The sequence below is a fragment of the Balaenoptera musculus genome, chromosome 3, assembly GCF_009873245.2.
Source record: "Balaenoptera musculus isolate JJ_BM4_2016_0621 chromosome 3, mBalMus1.pri.v3, whole genome shotgun sequence".
In the NCBI taxonomy this organism is placed as follows: domain Eukaryota; kingdom Metazoa; phylum Chordata; class Mammalia; order Artiodactyla; family Balaenopteridae; genus Balaenoptera; species Balaenoptera musculus.
Genome location: NC_045787.1, coordinates 135124527 through 135140882, shown reverse-complemented (window position 1 = coordinate 135140882; position 16356 = coordinate 135124527). Strand labels below are relative to the sequence as shown.

Below are 16356 nucleotides of genomic sequence, written 5' to 3'. Positions count from 1 at the left end.
ATATATATAAAATGTATATATATATAAAATGTAATATTACTCAGCTATAAATATATATATAATATATATATAAAATGTATAAAAAGCTATAAAAAGAATGAAATAATGCCATTTGCAGCAATAATGGGTGGACCTAGAGATTATCATACCAAGTGAAGTAAGTCAGACAGACAAAGATAAATATACGGTATCACTTACATGTGGAGTCTAAAATATGATACAAATGAACTTATTTACAAGACAGAAACAGACTCACAGACATAGAAAACAAACTATGGTTACCAAAGGGGAAAGGGGAAAGGAGTTTGGGATTAGCAGATACAAACTACTATACATAATGGAAAAGAATTGAAAAAGAATATACATACATATATATGTATAACTGAATCACTTTGCTGTACATCAGAAGCTAACACAACATTGTAAATCAACTATACTTCAATAAAAAAATTGGGACATCTCTCTCTCTCATTCACACACATCAGATTTCTATTTTCTCTTGAAAAAAGTCAGAAGCTCTAGTAACACTGGGCCCACTGGAGGCAGCCATGGGGTTGCTGCCCCCTTTAGATAAGACATATGCTCTGTTTGCCACAGTCCTCACTATTCCCTATTGTGTGCCCTTCACAAGTCTATTCTACTGACCTTGCCTGAGTAGGCATTTAGATTTGAGACCCTAGTGTAGATTCATGAGCCCAATTGCTGTACTTGGTTCTGGGGAACGCCAGACACTGGATAAGGCGGATGGCTATGGGGAGAGAGGAGTGCAACTCTGATCTGCCTTGAAAGGTTATCTAAACTGCAGGCCACTCTGGCAACCCTCCTCACCCATCAGAACTATCGAGGCTTCTTTTTCTGCCCACTTTCTTGTTCCCTATTGCTCCTAGATCTCTCAGAATGAGATGTTATTGCAAAGATGTAAGGCATCAAAACAACCCAGGCTGGCACAATTTTGAGTGCATAAGCAGGAGCAAAAGGAAACACAAAAGGGCAGAGTCTCCCCATCACTTATTCTCTCCCAGGATGCTTGGCTCCCTAAGGCAAGATGCATCGGTGCAGGGAGAGATAAAATTAAGCTGCTTATCCAGATTTAGATGCCGAGGACAGCCTCACTGATCCCCAGCACAGGCGACATCTAACAGCCTGTCGTTCTGTCCTCTATCCTTTGGGAGGAAGGTTGGCAGCTACTCAACTGGGTCTGGCTTCCATGAAAGGATCTCTGAGCTCTCTGGTACATGGACAAGAGTTGCAGGGGAATTAAACAAACAAACAACATCCTAATCATTTGTAGAGACGTGGATGGACCTAGAGAGTGTCATACAGAGTGAAGTAAGTCAGAAAGAGAAAAGCAAATATTGTATAATAACGCATACATGTGGAATCTAGAAAAATGGTATAGATGATCTTATTTGCAAAGCAGAAATAGAGACACAGAGGTAGAGAACAAATGTATGGATACCAAGGGGGAAAGAGGTGGGGTGGGAGGAATTGGGAGACTGGGACTGACACATATACATTATTGTTACTATGTATAAAATAGACAACTGATGGGAACATACTGTATAGCACAGGGAACTCCACCTAATGCACTGTGGTGACCTAAATGGGAGGGAAGTCCAAGAGGGAGGGGATATCTGTATGTGTATGGCTGACTCATTTTGTTGCGCAGTGGAAGCTAACACAACAGTGTAAAGCAACCATAGTCCAATAAAAATTAATTTTAAAAAACGCCCTAAAAAAATAAAAATAAAGAAAAACCACCCTATGATGGAGCAAACAGAGAGTAAACAACTATTTGAAATGGGGTTCAGCAATTCTGTAAGAAGTTCTGAACATAGGCCTTCTCCCTCTTTCACTGGAGGGATGGATTCTGCCTCTTTCTCCATCAAGGCTGCTTGATCTGTCCCAGTTCATTCCCCTTTGAGGAGCAGTGGTGTAACTGCTGTGTGAATTATTAATAATGCAGCATCATCTCCAGAGACCACAGCTCTGTGTGCAGCCCTGTGCCAAAGGTTTTCCAAAGCACTTTCCATGTAGTATTTTCTTTCACCCTCACGGCAGCACTATGCTTGTCCTCATTTTGCTGATGAGGAAACTGAGGGTCAGAGTGGTGATGGATTTAACCAAGGTTGCCCAGTGAAGTTCCAGCCTGTCCGACTCCAAAGTTCCTCTCTCATCCACCATGTAAAATCCACCCTCTCATTCCTGTGCCTGGTGGAAGGTGTTGCCTGTTTCTGGGGAGTGGCTGTCTTTGCTAGCTTCGGAATGCACCTGGGCACACTTCAGGTGGACGTCTGGTTGGGTCCGGAAGACTGCTTGCCTCTTGGTTGTGTAGAGGCATCAGGAGTCCTGCTGACTCTTAGGGAGAACCTGGCACCAAGCTGCTGCGATGGGTTTGCTCTTTGAAATGCTCACTAAACTGCCACTGGCACAATGGCAGGCTCTTTGCTGAGTGGCCTGCACCTGTGCAAAGCAGGGTCTCAACCTTCACGCATCATTGACTAAATGCCGATTTAGGAGCTGGTATGCTTGGCTTTGTACTCCCCTCACCCTGAATTCTCACTCAAGGCAGACCAGGGGACGGCGATGAAGCAGAGACAAAGCATCCCTTATGCAAGATGGGATGCTCCAGCTCGCCTCATTCGAGAGGCTGCCTGGTACTCAAACTCCAAATTCTGATGCCCCCAACTAGATCTCAGCTTGATCCGTTACTGGATCCAGCGAGGGGGGAGGGGTTGGAGATGTACTGTGTTCATCAGTATTTCCCCAGAAGCAGATCCAACCATCTTGCGGGGCCACCCGCTCCCAGACCCACCTCCCAAAGGAAACGTGGAGGTCATATAAACAAAAAAGACATGGTTGGCCAGGGGTGCGGCTGAGATGATCAGGCCAGGTTGAACAGCTGGGACCACATGACCTAACAGGTAATAAGCACTATGTGTGGCCAGGCACTTGCTCAGCTCCTTACAAATATTAACTTATGGAATCTCCATCTGACAGATGATGAGACCCCTGGGACTCAAAAAGCTTGAGTACTTTTGACCAAAGTTGCACAACTAGTAAGTGGTAGGTTGAGATCTGGATCCATGCTATCTTAGTTCAAAAGCCTTTGCTCCCCCTCCCATGCCTGTGAAGGGACTGTGGGAAGCGCCCAAAGCTTGTGGAAGGAGGTAGAAGGAGGTTTCTGTAGCCGCTCCCATTAACTCAGTGATGATTCTACAATAAGACAAAAGCAAAGAGCCGCGCTCCCGCCAGAGGAAATTACGGAGAGTGCAAGTACACAGACATCACCTTCTAAACTTACGTCTAAGTGTGAGCTCTACGAGGCACTCTTCCCGCCCTCCCCTTCACCGAGCCCTTTCAGCTTCCACATATGTTCCATGTCAAGAGGTATTAGCACTCAGCCCATTGACTAACCAACCTAACGATGCGGCGGAGAGATAATCCTTTCCAGGAGCTGATGCCTTCAGAAAAAAGCAAGGCAGGAAACAGAAGCCATTGGGAGCCTCAGAGCTGGAGCGTGGGGCGGGGGGAGGGGGAACGAATAGCACGAGTCCTCAGTCTGGGCTAAGCAGGGCTCTTCTGATTCCAGTCCCGCTGGGGGACCGGGCCTGGCCCGGCCAGAGAAGTCCCAGGTGCTCTCGTCGTGCGTAGCAGCTTGCAGCCTCATTCACTCAGGGTGCAGGTAATAGGGGGAGATGGGCCACAGGAGGGAAGTGAGGTCCACCCTGACCTGTGAAAAGGACCCCTGCACCCAGTCTCCCTAAAGAGGCCACATGGTGGGGGTGCACTTTGTAGCAGCTGTTCTTACTCTTTAGTGGCTCCCGTCTCTGGCTACAGGGGCAGAGGACCACTGAGGCCCCATTTTTAGCTACTGCCCTTACCCACATCTCCTCCTCCAAGAAGATTCCCCTGAGCTCACAGCCTTGGCCGCAAGGTTTGGAAAACACAAACATCTGGAATCAGGCTTAATGATAAATTGCATCAAAATCACCTAGGTAACGCCAGTGGTTCACATATTGATTCAGTGGCCCCGAGCTCTCATTTGGGTGATATTTATATTCTCCACATCTGCCCACAGGTCTGCGGAAGACAGCGGTTTAAGGCTACTCCTCCTACTTATACCGTGTTTGTCTGCAAACACCAAAAGCATATTCCAAACCTGGAGTGTACAAGGTCTTCTCAGAAAACGTGTCAAGAAAGAGCGCAGCAGTCCCTTCCTGGAGAATAAGTGAAGCCCTTCCGGGAAAGACCACGGGATAGGAAGATGGGCCCAGGCTCCCGCCAGGCGGGGACTTCATGGAGCCTCCTTTTCTTAAAGTGACACTGGCAGGTGGCAGGGGGTGGGGTCAGTTTCTGTTTCGTAAACATTCAGATGCATCCATAGGAGGGGAAAGATGTACCAACACCCCCATGGCATAACCCTTTCTCTGGCTCCTCCTGTAGGGGAATGATTTTTCAGGAATGGGTTACAAAGGCTCTCTGTTATCAAAAAAAGTTCTCTGTGTATCCCTGCAAGTATTTCCCACTATTAAGCACTGGCATTAACTATTAGTGAGGATGCCAATTAGGGGAGCCATTCTGGACCCCTGATTAAGCTGCAGGATTTAGATTTAACCCCTCTCATTATTGTGTCTTTCTCTTTTAGAAAAATTTCTTTAGAATTAACCCTCTGCCACCCTGAAAGTCTTTATCTACTCATTGTAATAAGGACCACTCTCTTGCCTTAGAACAAACATGCTATTATCTTTCCCATATGAAATATGGGGGATGTATTTTGACCTTTGGCAAACTCCTGAGGCTGGACATGGGGAAGAACCTGGTGACATCTGGTGTCACGAGGTCAAGGACTTCTGACCCCGCCCAGAATCTTCTCTGAGCCTGTGAATGGGTGCTCTGGGCCATGCCATGCTAAACACTCACACAAAGAAACAAGAGGAACCCTCCAAGTCCCTGGGGGCAATGATGACGCTTTCTTCTCTCCTGATAATGACTGCACTGCTGGTCATGGGCTGTGGGTTGTCATGGTGACTCAAACTGAAGTGCAGCAACGGGGCGGCCTGTCTGAAAAATAGGACCTCCTTTGACGCCACAGATTTAGGAGGGCACGAGGAAGAGGGTGCAAGCAACGGGGACCTCCTAAGGTAATCAGAGGGAAGCTGAGCTTCTGAGAGACCGGATGAAGAGCATCACCTGCTCTCAGGAGATCAAGGGCCTCACCTAGGGTGACCTGGCTTGCCCCTTCCCTCCCCAACAGCTACTAGGGTGGAACTTGCCTATCTGACTGCTGCCTGGTTACAAATCAGTCCTTTAAGAGGGATAAACCATTCACTCAATGACCAAAGCATGGAATGATTCCAGAATTTAAGTCCCCCCAAGAGCTTTCCTTAGGAAGCTCCAGGTACACAAGAGAGGGAAGAATTCCTCCCTCAAAAATGCATCACAAAGGAAGTCTGCTTCTACTGCTGGGGAGAATTCTCATCATCTCACCTCAACCCAGTCTTTAAGAACAAGCAGCTTCTTGATTGCCCTCTTACAGGGCTCAGCTCGAACTTTAGTGGGGTGAGGACAGTCAACCAGAGGAAGTTCCATGGGAGACAGAGGGTCTGTGATTTAGACTGAGGCTTAACAAGAGGAGCTGATAAAGCATCAGTTCCATAGTACTCCCTCCTTGGCTTGAGCCAGTGAGGCATTCTTGTTTCGTGTATCACAAAACTAGCTCTGCAGATTGGCCCATGACTGGGTCAGAAGCAGATATCTCTGGTGTGGACTCCAGATTCAGACTGCTTGGGTTCCAACGCTCCATCCCTTACATGCTGAGAGACAATGGCCAAGTTACTTAACCCGTCAGTTGCTCAGTGTCTACATCTATAAAATGGGCCTCTGAACAATGCCTTTCTCTTAGCATGGTTATAAAGGTTAGATGAGATGATGTATGTGAAATTGCCTAGCACAGGTTCTGGAACATATTAAGTATTCAATAAATGGTAGCTGTTATCAGCAGCAGCAGTAGTTGTACTCGCAAAACAGCTGGTGAGGGAAAGTGAGCTATAGGGAGCGGAGTTTTGCTCACTGCCCTGTAACTGGCATGTTGCTTGGAAAACCCCAAGATGCTCCAGTGGTCTTGTCTGCCTTCCAAGAAAATCAAACAACAGGTGTCAGGCTGTCTTAACTTATTCCAGCCCTAAGACAGTCTGGTTTGGTTAAGACCTCCTGGAGCAGGTTTAACATCGACCGGAGCCAGCATTTACACGAAAGCTTCCACCTCAAATGACTGCCTGCCCCACTTGAATCCCTCTTCCGTGCATGCCATGCCATCAATGAGCACTAACTGCATGTGCTGATCCCCCGGGGGAGCTGTAACGGCGCAGCTTACCGCTGCCCATCAGAGGGGAAAGTGATGGCTCCGGAGACACGCTGACTGCTTGCTTTCCTTGCCTTGGGGAGGACTGACCCCTGAGCTGCAAGGTGACATATCTGGGGGCACTCTGGCTGGCTGCACACACAGGATCATCATCTCCACTCACACCCTAGGAACCCAGGAGCCAGGGTGGGCAGGGGAACGGCGAATAGCTAAACTTTCACCCTGCTTCTGGTGAGGAAGGGCATGGATGGAGCCTGGGAGAAGAGGACAGGTCACTTCTCGGGTGATCAGAGTTGGGCGCGCATGCCCAGTGGCATGTCCGGTCCTAACCTTGGATTCTGAGATGTCTCTATGTGGGAAATTTCAGTTCTCTGCAGTTTAGGAGGGAGTCTCTAAACATACTTCTTGCCCTACTGGGCACCTGACTCGTGTCCCAGTAGCCTGTTTTAAGGAAGGAAACAGACAGACTCCCTTGCATCCCCCGAAGATCATAAGGGTTGTTACTAATAACAAATGTGTGTTTATACAATGGAAGTCTGCAGGAACTGAACCTGTTTAGGATTAATTACAGGGAGACATACTAGCTATTTTCAAACACTTGAAGAATATGAGAATAGCCTTTTCTGAGTTTCCCAGAAGCCATTACTGAGGTTTAGTATAAGAAAGAGCTTCCTAACCTTCTAACTACACTGAGACAACTTATCACAGAAACTTATCAGCAAAAGAGTAGTAGGATTTGTCCCAGGGTGCGTGGGACGGGTTTCCATACCAGCTGGGTGAGAGGCTGTCCTGGAAGCCCTGAAGATTTTGGAAGTCCAACTAAAGGAGGTGACTCTTGAGAGGCTGACACCAAGAGGATAGGGGTTTGGGGGTCCTTCCCAGGACTGCTGAAGCTTGTCCATGGAGACCCATTTGCTGCAGCCTCTGAGAAACTCTGAAGACTGAGACATCCTCCTATCAGCATTGGCCATCTGCCCAAATAAACAGGGCAAGAGAATGACCCAGGAGGGCTGGGTACAGAACAGGCTGGGCAAGTGTGGTGGAATAGCTGAAAAGTTTAGAGAAACAGGGAAAGGGGAGATGGGCAGGCAGGACAACCAACTACAATGCACCTGCTTTACTCCTGGTAGAGTCATGACAAGTGCCAGAAAGGAAACATCCAAGATCATTTTGGGTGGCAGAGACAGCTTGGCTTTGTGATGCACCCATAACTTGAGAGATGGAGAGAGAAGAAAAAAACACAAACCTCTTGCAAAAAGTCTTCGAGTCAAAGGACAGGAAATTTCCCAGACTAGCAGGGTATTCTAATCAGAGCCTTCTTATCGGAGTGTCTCCAGTCTAACAAGGAGAAATCCAATCTACCGCGGGCTGAACGCTAAATTAGATCTAATCAGGACCTGCTTTCTAACTGCTCAACAGCAGGTCAAAGCCCAATGACGGCTACAGTTGCTGGTTCTTTCTGGAAAGTGAGGTGGCCTGAGTTGTGTCAACTCTCGGTCTCGAGAGAAGGGGGGGATGCTTTGTCTTTACTCCCAGCTACTCAACTCCCTCTACTCAAAATGGTGATACTCAACCAGAGTTGCCTTCCTGGTCCATGCAAAGTACTGTTAGCTCTAGTCATCTCACGAATGCTGTCAGCTTGCAGCTGGGATACATTTCCTTTTTTTAAAAAACATGCATTTATGGAATCTTTGCTACATGCCCTGCACTGTGCTAGACACTTTGATGCATGCTATGCTTCTCCTTAATGCATGCAAGGGCATACAGCTTTCTGCAATCAAAACACAGACTGTAAAAGGATATTCACTCCAGCCCAGTGAAACACACCACCTCCAAATCTAACTCTAGGCCATGCTATTGTTACTCTTCTTGGAAGGGATTAATAGCTACAGTTAACTGGCCTTATAGTGGCAGCTATAACTTACAGTTTCTTTGCTACAAGCAAAGAATACCATCTGTGAACCCCCCAGCTCCCTGCAGAGCCCTGGCATGTCATTCTAACAAACAGCCACAAAGGCCCACCAAGGGCTGCAACCTTTGAACACTAGTAGATAGGTACACAGAGACACAGAGAGTGAGATAGACACGGAGACAGAGGTGTGAAGGGCTGGATGGGTGGGATGCAGAGAAAAAGAACAGAATTTTCTTTCTCTTGCTTTCGGCTTCATTGAAACAAACCTGACTATTGCTGTGATGGATGTGCTGCCTGGAAACTAGCTGGGCATCTCATCCGGACATGATTCACATTCGTATATTGTCTTAGGAGACTCTGTCCAGGGCTGAGTCTTACAGGACATGGGAAGGGTAGGGAGTAAAGATGTGAGAAGAAAAGGCTAAAGGAAAAGTCTCACTTCCTTTTTCTTTGGATGTCACCATGTGAGATGCGTTGCCAACCTTCCTCTATTCACCATTGCTCCTGGCCGCCCACCCATCCGGAGCCATAACTTGACTACATTGTGTGCAAGCTCATAATGGAGCTTCACTTAACTGCCCACGGGAGCAGGGAGGCCCCAGGCCCCTTCCTTCCTGCCTGTGACTTGGAGGTGATTTTACAATGGCACATATACAAATGTGCATGCACACACACACACACACACACGCACACACATTCATCTGTACTCAGATGTATGCCTCTGGGAACATACATCTTGTGCTATTCAGAGGTCTGGGAGGCTTCTGAGCCACAGGACCCCATAAGCTCTACTCCAGCTTCCACACCTGTTTTGCTGTGCGACTGAGGGCAAGTCATTTACCTCTCTGAAACTTGGTATCTTCCATTGCTCACACGATACTCAAGATCAATTCCTAATACCAATAGGAATCGTGATGGTCCCTGAGCAGACATGGACATGCATACGCGCACGTGCACACACACACACACACACACTCCCCACACCCATAGTACATGCGTGTAGATACTATGGCTACCTGATCGCAAACCAGAGATAATTCTCCCCCAATCATAAAGTCTTAAAATACAGGATGAGCTAAATTCCTTTCCTGGCCTCTCCACATCAGAGTTCATTTATCTTCTTCAAACATTTAAGCTCAAATGACCACAATGAAATAAATGCAAATAAATTATCCCAGAGCTTAAAATTTGAGGCAACAAATCTTCCTTTAAATTAAATAAACGCTTCCCAGCTCAGCCATATCTTACCCAGATAGAGTCACGCCGCTGACTGATCACGCTCTTCTCTAATTATTTCACTGCCCCACCCCTACCCTTCTTCAAGGTCTCACGTCTACCGGCAGCTCTGTTTCAGCTTTCGTATTGGAATACGGTGTATGAATATTTTAGTTCCCTAAGTTCCGAGCACACCCCTGCCCGATGCTTCCCTTTGTAGGATTCACCTCTGGCTTAATTTCTAGCCCCCCAAGCCTGAGGTTAGTGATTCATACCTGGGCCAGGCTCCCGAGCTGTATCATCTAGCTCGTTTACATTGACCTTAGCCTTCCTCTGCCAACTCCCTGGCTCTCCTTCCACCGAGAAGAGGTGATGGAGGTACGGGGTGGACAGCTCAAAAAAAAATTTTTTTTTTCCTTTTAATGGGCATAAAGTCAAAAGAAGAACTCTACAGAGCATGGCTCAAAGTTTTCAGGAAAGAGCCTGCAAATAGTTCCAGAGACACGATTAGTGACAAAGTTCCTACTCACAGCAGCTGTAGGGACACCAGCCCGTCAAACAATCCCTTGGCAATCTCGGTGATCTTGTTCCCATAGAGCACCCTGGAAAAGAGCAGAGAGGACAGTGGTCACTGTGGATGAGAGGCCACTGGAACTCCTTCAAGTAGGAGGTCGCCAGCTCGGCCCACTCTGGGGGGCATCTCAGAGCACTGGCTTCCCCAGCCTGCCTCATCTTCTCCTCACCAGTGAGACAGTGGGCTAGTGCCACTGGGGGCTGGAGGGGCAGGCTGTCCGGGAGGCGAGGAGAAATGGGCTCCATCATGTTCTACTCCTGGGCAGCCCAGCTCAATAAATCATCCACAATAGGAAGACGCAATCCCTTTGTGGTATCTCCCAGAGCTGCTAATATGACTCACACCCCAGCAATAAATAAGATGTGTGGGAAGCTGGCCAGCCCTGTGTTTTCTTGTCTTCAATGGGTATTGATCAGGCTGAGCCCAGCCTATAGAACGTTTCCTTTTAATATCCTGTTGCATCCTAAGAATTCCTGAGCTGAGTCCTTTAATCATCCATCTAGACAGGGCTTTGGGTATCTGGGGTCCTATCTAGATGGCTCAGGGACTGCTGAGTCAAGGACTGGCTCTTAGGAAAAACTAGGGAGCAAGGAATTGTTATCGCGGTACCAGCAGCTTCTACATTACAGCCTTTTTTCCTATCCTCTGAGCTCCAGGAGCCAAGGAACTCAGAATTCTTTTACCCTTCTCTCTTCCACCCTACAGTGTCCCTCACACTGGGTGTCCTATTCAAGGGCTGGTCTCTGGTGACCTGTGAGGCTTGGGGAAGAAGTGTACTGGGTCTGCCTTCCCCGAAGACACTGCTGGCCTCTCTCTGCTCTCATCCATGGCACAGACCTTGCTGTCTCTTGGGTCCAGGCTCCTCCAAGATGGGGGGAACTTAGCTAAGAAGAATTTTTTAAAAAAATTCCCTCTCGAGCCCTGGAGTGCCTTGAATGAAGGCAGGATTCGGTCCCCACTCAGATTGCAAATCCAGGCTGTGATGTGTCATTGACGAGGCCAAATATTAGGATGAGGAAACGGTCAATGGGGGCAATAAACCCAACTCCCCATTTTCCAGACGCCACCAGCAGTGAAGAGTGAGCGTCCCGCTCAGCCTGCGGATGTGTTTCATGAATGTTTCAACAAATTAATGGCTAAATAAAAGTCAGCACAATGGCTCAGGCTCGCATTTGTAATTCATACTATTAATGTCCCACTGCTCAGTGTGCCAAAAGCAGTCGTGTCACTGTCCGTTCGCTGATGTCAGAACCTCCAGTGTAGCAGAAGCCGGAGGGACAACGGGGCTGGGGGGGGGAGGGGTTTCTCAAATCATGTGTCCGTATGGGGCATCTCTAAGCCTCAGTGGGTCAAAACCACTCTCTGGCAGGCTGAAGTGGGCTGTGGGTCCACCTCGGGGCACCTGGGTGTGGACCTGTCTGGCTTTATCCCCAGATCTTTCCTTGACTTTCCTTCCCACCTTTCAGATCTGGGCTCCAACACCTCGTCCTTGGGAAGCTTCTTTTGAATATCTTAGTCAACATTTTCTACCACCTGTCACTCTATTTTTATTTCTTCATCCCTTTTCATTATGTCATGTTATATTACTTATACATTTATTTATTTTAAACATTTTCTGTGCCTCCTGCACCGGCCCCCTTGAGTATAGGTTCTGTGTGTGGTGACATCATGTGGCTTGTTCATGGCTGGGTCCCTAGAGTTGAAATCTGAACAGGATCTAACACAATAAATATTTGTTGAAAGAATGAACAGCTCTGGGCTTTCCTGGTGGCACAATGATTAAGAATCCTCCTGCCAATGCAGGGGACACGGGTTCGAGCCCTGGTCCGGGAAGATCCCACATGCCACGGAGCAATTAAGTCCGTGCGCCACAACTACTGAGCCTGCGCTCTAGAGCCCGCGAGCCACAACTACTGAGCCCACGTGCCACAACTACTGAAGCCCGTGTGCCTAGAGCCCGTGCTCCGCAACAAGGGAGCCCACCGCAATGAGAAGCCCGTGCACTGCAACGAAGAGTAAGTCCCTGCTCGCTGAAACTAGAGAAAGCCCGCGCGCAGCAACAAAGACCCAACGTAGCCAAAAATAAATAAATTAAAAAAAAAAAAAAAAAGAATGAACAGGTCTGGGGTAAAGGCTTTCCTGCCCTTTACGTTGGCCATTCCTGACTTTGGACTGGGGGTGTTGGTATTCAAAGCTCCATGAGGCCAAGGGTCTTGTCTGTCCAGTTCACTGCCACATTCTCAGTGCCTATAAGGCTACTCAGTACACAGTAGGCATCTACTGAATGGCTGAATGCATGCATGCATTGGGGGTGAGAGGCACTTCACTTAAACAATGCCCTGATATATTTCAGAATTGGCTAGTGGCATGCCAATTTCCTGTTTGGCAACCAGATTTTGAATTTCTTTTCCTGCAAGACAGGAAGCGTCTCACTATCCTCAGATTGTTCCCAGATCCCGGCAGAGGGACGGCAGACAAGGGGAACAGGAGGGTGGGGACAGGGATAGGATCGTGGTGGCAGATGGCCACTCTCCCTTCTCCTCTGTGATCTTCAGCACAATAAGCAGACACTAATCTCACACACAATCCTGTCTTTGATATCCCAGCCAGATGTTCTACCCGATAAATGAGACTACTTTACTCCGCCAGCAGCAGGCAACAACTGAATCAAGAGACTTCCCTGTCTTCAGCCCCTTCCCAGTGGGATAGGGCCAGGTCGGGGGAGAATGTGTGTCTCGTTACCTGCCCACTCATCCATTAAACAAACCGGTTGCACAGAGAGACAAAGCATGGACAGCTTGCCTCTGAGCGTCCTTACTCTTGCCCGGGTGGGCAGGTCACCAAATAATACAAGAACTATCAACTGATGATACCTTTGCTGTATCTTATACATTTTATGTTATCTCAGGAGGGCAGCATAGCATGGGGATCAAGAGCACAGTTCTGGAGTCAGACTGCTTGGGTCCAAATCCTGCCTCTCTCGCTTGTTACCGTGGACTTTGGATAAGTTACATTTATTTATTCAACACATTTTTTTGGCACGGTAACTACGTGCCAGGTACTGTTTGAGGTGCCAGAGATTCAGCCAGGATCAAAAGAAATAAAAACCTCTGTCTGTGTGGAGCTTAGATCACCCAATTTCTCCAACCATTAAAGACAGAAGAGGATAGATCCTATATTTTAGGTCATGGTGAGGATGAAACTTGCAAGCCTCCTAGAATAGTACCAGGTACACAGTAGGTGCTCAATAAGTACTGCCAATGATTGTTGTGACTGTAATCATGAATGTGTGTCAGGCAGGAAAGGTGTCATCGTCCCCATTTTGCCTGTGAGGGAACACCCACAGAAGACTCAAGTGACAGTTCCTGTGCCACAGGGCGAGTCACTGGCAGAAATCAGGACAAAGCTCTGTACTTCCCTGCTCCTGAGGGTCTCTGAGCTCCTGGTGGGCATAGCTTTGGTTCCATCCACTAGGCTGCTTTAGGGTTTAAAAATCAAAGAAAAGAAAGGCTTATAGGATGGGGTTGATGCTTTCTCAGGACAATAGCCATGAGGTTGGTCTGGAGAAAAAGGCTTCAAATCAGAGGAAGAAAATGAGCTCCTTCCTTGACAAGGCCACGTGCACAAGTAAAATGGGTACATGGTAATAATCATACATTACGACTCTCTCCCTCCACCTCCCCGGACAGCACTGCCTAGGCATGTGGGATGGGAGTGCGGTTAGAGGAGAAGATGCATTTGAATTAGAAGCCAATAACTAGGAAGGCTGCTGGGCATTTAATCAATAAAAATAATGCATTTGGGGTTGTAGAAATATTCCCCAAGATCAATTTCCCCTGAAGAAATATTTGTTTCTTTTACCAGGTTGCCACAAGTGTGTAAGGGAACATAAAACCTTGATAAACACCCCCTGAAAAATATGGACGCCCCCCTCGCCCATGCTCCCACCCACACCCTACACGCTTTGCTCCCCACTTACAGCGATGTGAGCGATTTCAGACCCTGGAAGGCATCTGGAGCGATGTCCGAGATCTGATTCTTGCTGATGTCTCTGAAAAATTAACCAGAGACTCTGAGAACATAGCTCAAAGGTGTGCTATGGCCATTCCTAAAGTGTGGACCAAGCATTTCAGGTATGCAAAATGGTGAGGATGCATTCATCACTTAATCAATTTATTTATTCACAGTGTGCGAACAAGGGCTTAAGGATCATTCAGTTCAACTGCCGCATGATAAAATGCACTACATTTGTATCACTCTTCTTGGCTTCCAAAGAATGCTCACTCATGGCACCTTGACTTTGACATATGGCCATGCACACGTGAGCAGGTGGGAAATGGAAGCCAGTGAGATTAGGGCCTCATCGTAGGTCTCATAACCAAGCAATTATAGCATAAACAAAGCAAAAGCTGGCCTTGCCCAAACACAGCCCAAGGTTCCTGTAAGCCTCACTTTCTTGCCTCATGCCTTGGCAAATGCTTATTTTTCTCCCCAGAAGTCCTGAGTCATTTCACCTCCTCAGTGACTTTTCCTTCCTGACCTGAATGGAGGTTTTGAGCAGTGACTTAAGTCTCTGTCTGGTTCAGTGCATCTTCCAGGCCGGGTGATGTAAAGACATCATGAGATTCTCATGGGATGGCTTTGAGATGTGGGCTTGTCACTGGCAGTTCTCCTCAGACGGGAGCAAGCCCAGGGCGATGACGATCAGGGCTTTGGGATAATGTGAGCGAGAAGCATGCTGTGTGTTAGAAAGCAGCTAACCTGGCCTCGTTGGCGCACAGGAATCTCCCTGACCCGGAGGCTGCCCACTCTGCACCCCAGTGTCTTCTGAGCGCCTGTCTCGCTAACAACACTTTCCTGAGGATGGAGACTTCTCTTAGGAGTTATTAGCTCAGGGACAGCCTCTGGGCTCCTGTCCCTGGAAGGGGAGATGCTCCAATTTCCAGCTACAATGAACCTCTCTGGTTCCTTTTCTTTACCAAAATAAATCAGTGGGTCTTTGCTTTTGTGGAGAAGAGGGAGAGCTGGGGTCTTGGAGGGTCAACAAGGAGGAGGCAAGGGAATATTGCCAAGCAAGAACATCTAAGCAGATTCCTTAGCAACTGCCTCCAGTGAGGCCAGACGTCCCAGCCCCACAGCCTCTTAAGCTCAGTCCTTCTGCCTGTGTCTCTCCTCCTCCTACTATCCTTCAAAAGGGCTGCCCAACAACCTTTGCCTAGTCCTCTGCTCCCTTCCCTCCTTGTTTCCAAGACCTGCGAGTTGAAAGACACTTCACTGGTTAAGGTTTCTTAGGCACAGCTGTTGAACTTATCCCTTTAGCAGGCAAGATCGCCTCTAACAAATGCACAGATTGTGCTCACAAACTAGTCAGCTTACACTGGCCTTTTCTTCAGAGCTCTGCTTTTGTATAAGGGTCTTAACAAGCAAATGCTCCGGATTATCCTAATCTTGCTCGCAACTCAGCCTGGCTGCCGAGCAAGGCATTTCAGGCAAGCATGCAGGGTCGGTGCTCGGATCAGACTAGTGAGAAAGCCTCATTTGTTTGTTTTTTGGGTTTTTTTTTTTTTTTCCTGACATTTTTAATGTGATGTCCCTTCAAGGTCCTTGGCCCTCTACCATGTCAGAGGAGGTTCTGTGACCAGTGGGGAAGCCCTCTGCTTTAGCCTTGTCAGGGCAAATTCGTTTTCAGTTCACAGCTAGACTTCTGGATGCACCCGTCTCTAAGGACAAGGTGAGATGTCTCGTGATTTGGAGATGCTGGGCAGTGGAAACTGGAGAAGTGATAGTTTAGCTGGGAACTGACCCTGGCGGTCACTTCATCTTAGTTCTTCATTCTGCAGGAAGGAAACAGCAGCCACAGGTAAAGGACCTGTAGCCACAAGTGACTGGACACAGCGATTTGGGTACAGAGCTGGCATCTCCAGTCTCCCTTCCATTTCACTGTGATGGGTGCAGAAGGTGGTGGCCCTGGCCAGGAAGGTAGGCTGGGGAAGGCTTCAGTGCCCACCCATCTCCACGCCTGACCCCTCCCAGTCCACATCAGGTGGTCCCAGAGCTGACTCCTGGTGTTTGGGTCGCCCTCGATGACCAGTGGTTCTCAAACCTCACTAGGGTGTTTATTAAAATGCACCCACAGAGGGTCTGATTTGGCCCTCTGGAGAACTGGGGTTAGAAATCTGCATACGTAACAAATCTCCAGATGATTCCCAGGCAGGTGGTTTCTGAGTCATACTTTAGACCAGTATTTCAGAATCTGATCAGTCTCAAACCTACCCCAGGTCCCCTGGGGCT

General features: G+C 48.0%; 1 protein-coding gene across 3 annotated transcripts in view; it reads right to left on the bottom strand.

Annotated features, from left to right (window-relative positions):
- The window catches only part of SLIT3 (slit guidance ligand 3), a 618363-nt gene that overhangs the window by 106631 nt on the left and 495376 nt on the right, over window positions 1–16356 (bottom strand). For 2 of the 3 annotated variants that reach the window (XM_036848363.1, XM_036848366.1), the window contains 2 exons: window positions 14045–14116; window positions 10022–10093 (listed from right to left, as the gene is read on the bottom strand). In XM_036848363.1, the coding sequence (XP_036704258.1) occupies window positions 10022–10093; window positions 14045–14116 (144 nt within the window). The remainder of the gene's footprint in view (window positions 1–10021; window positions 10094–14044; window positions 14117–16356) is intronic. The other variant, XM_036848365.1, reaches the window with a different exon arrangement.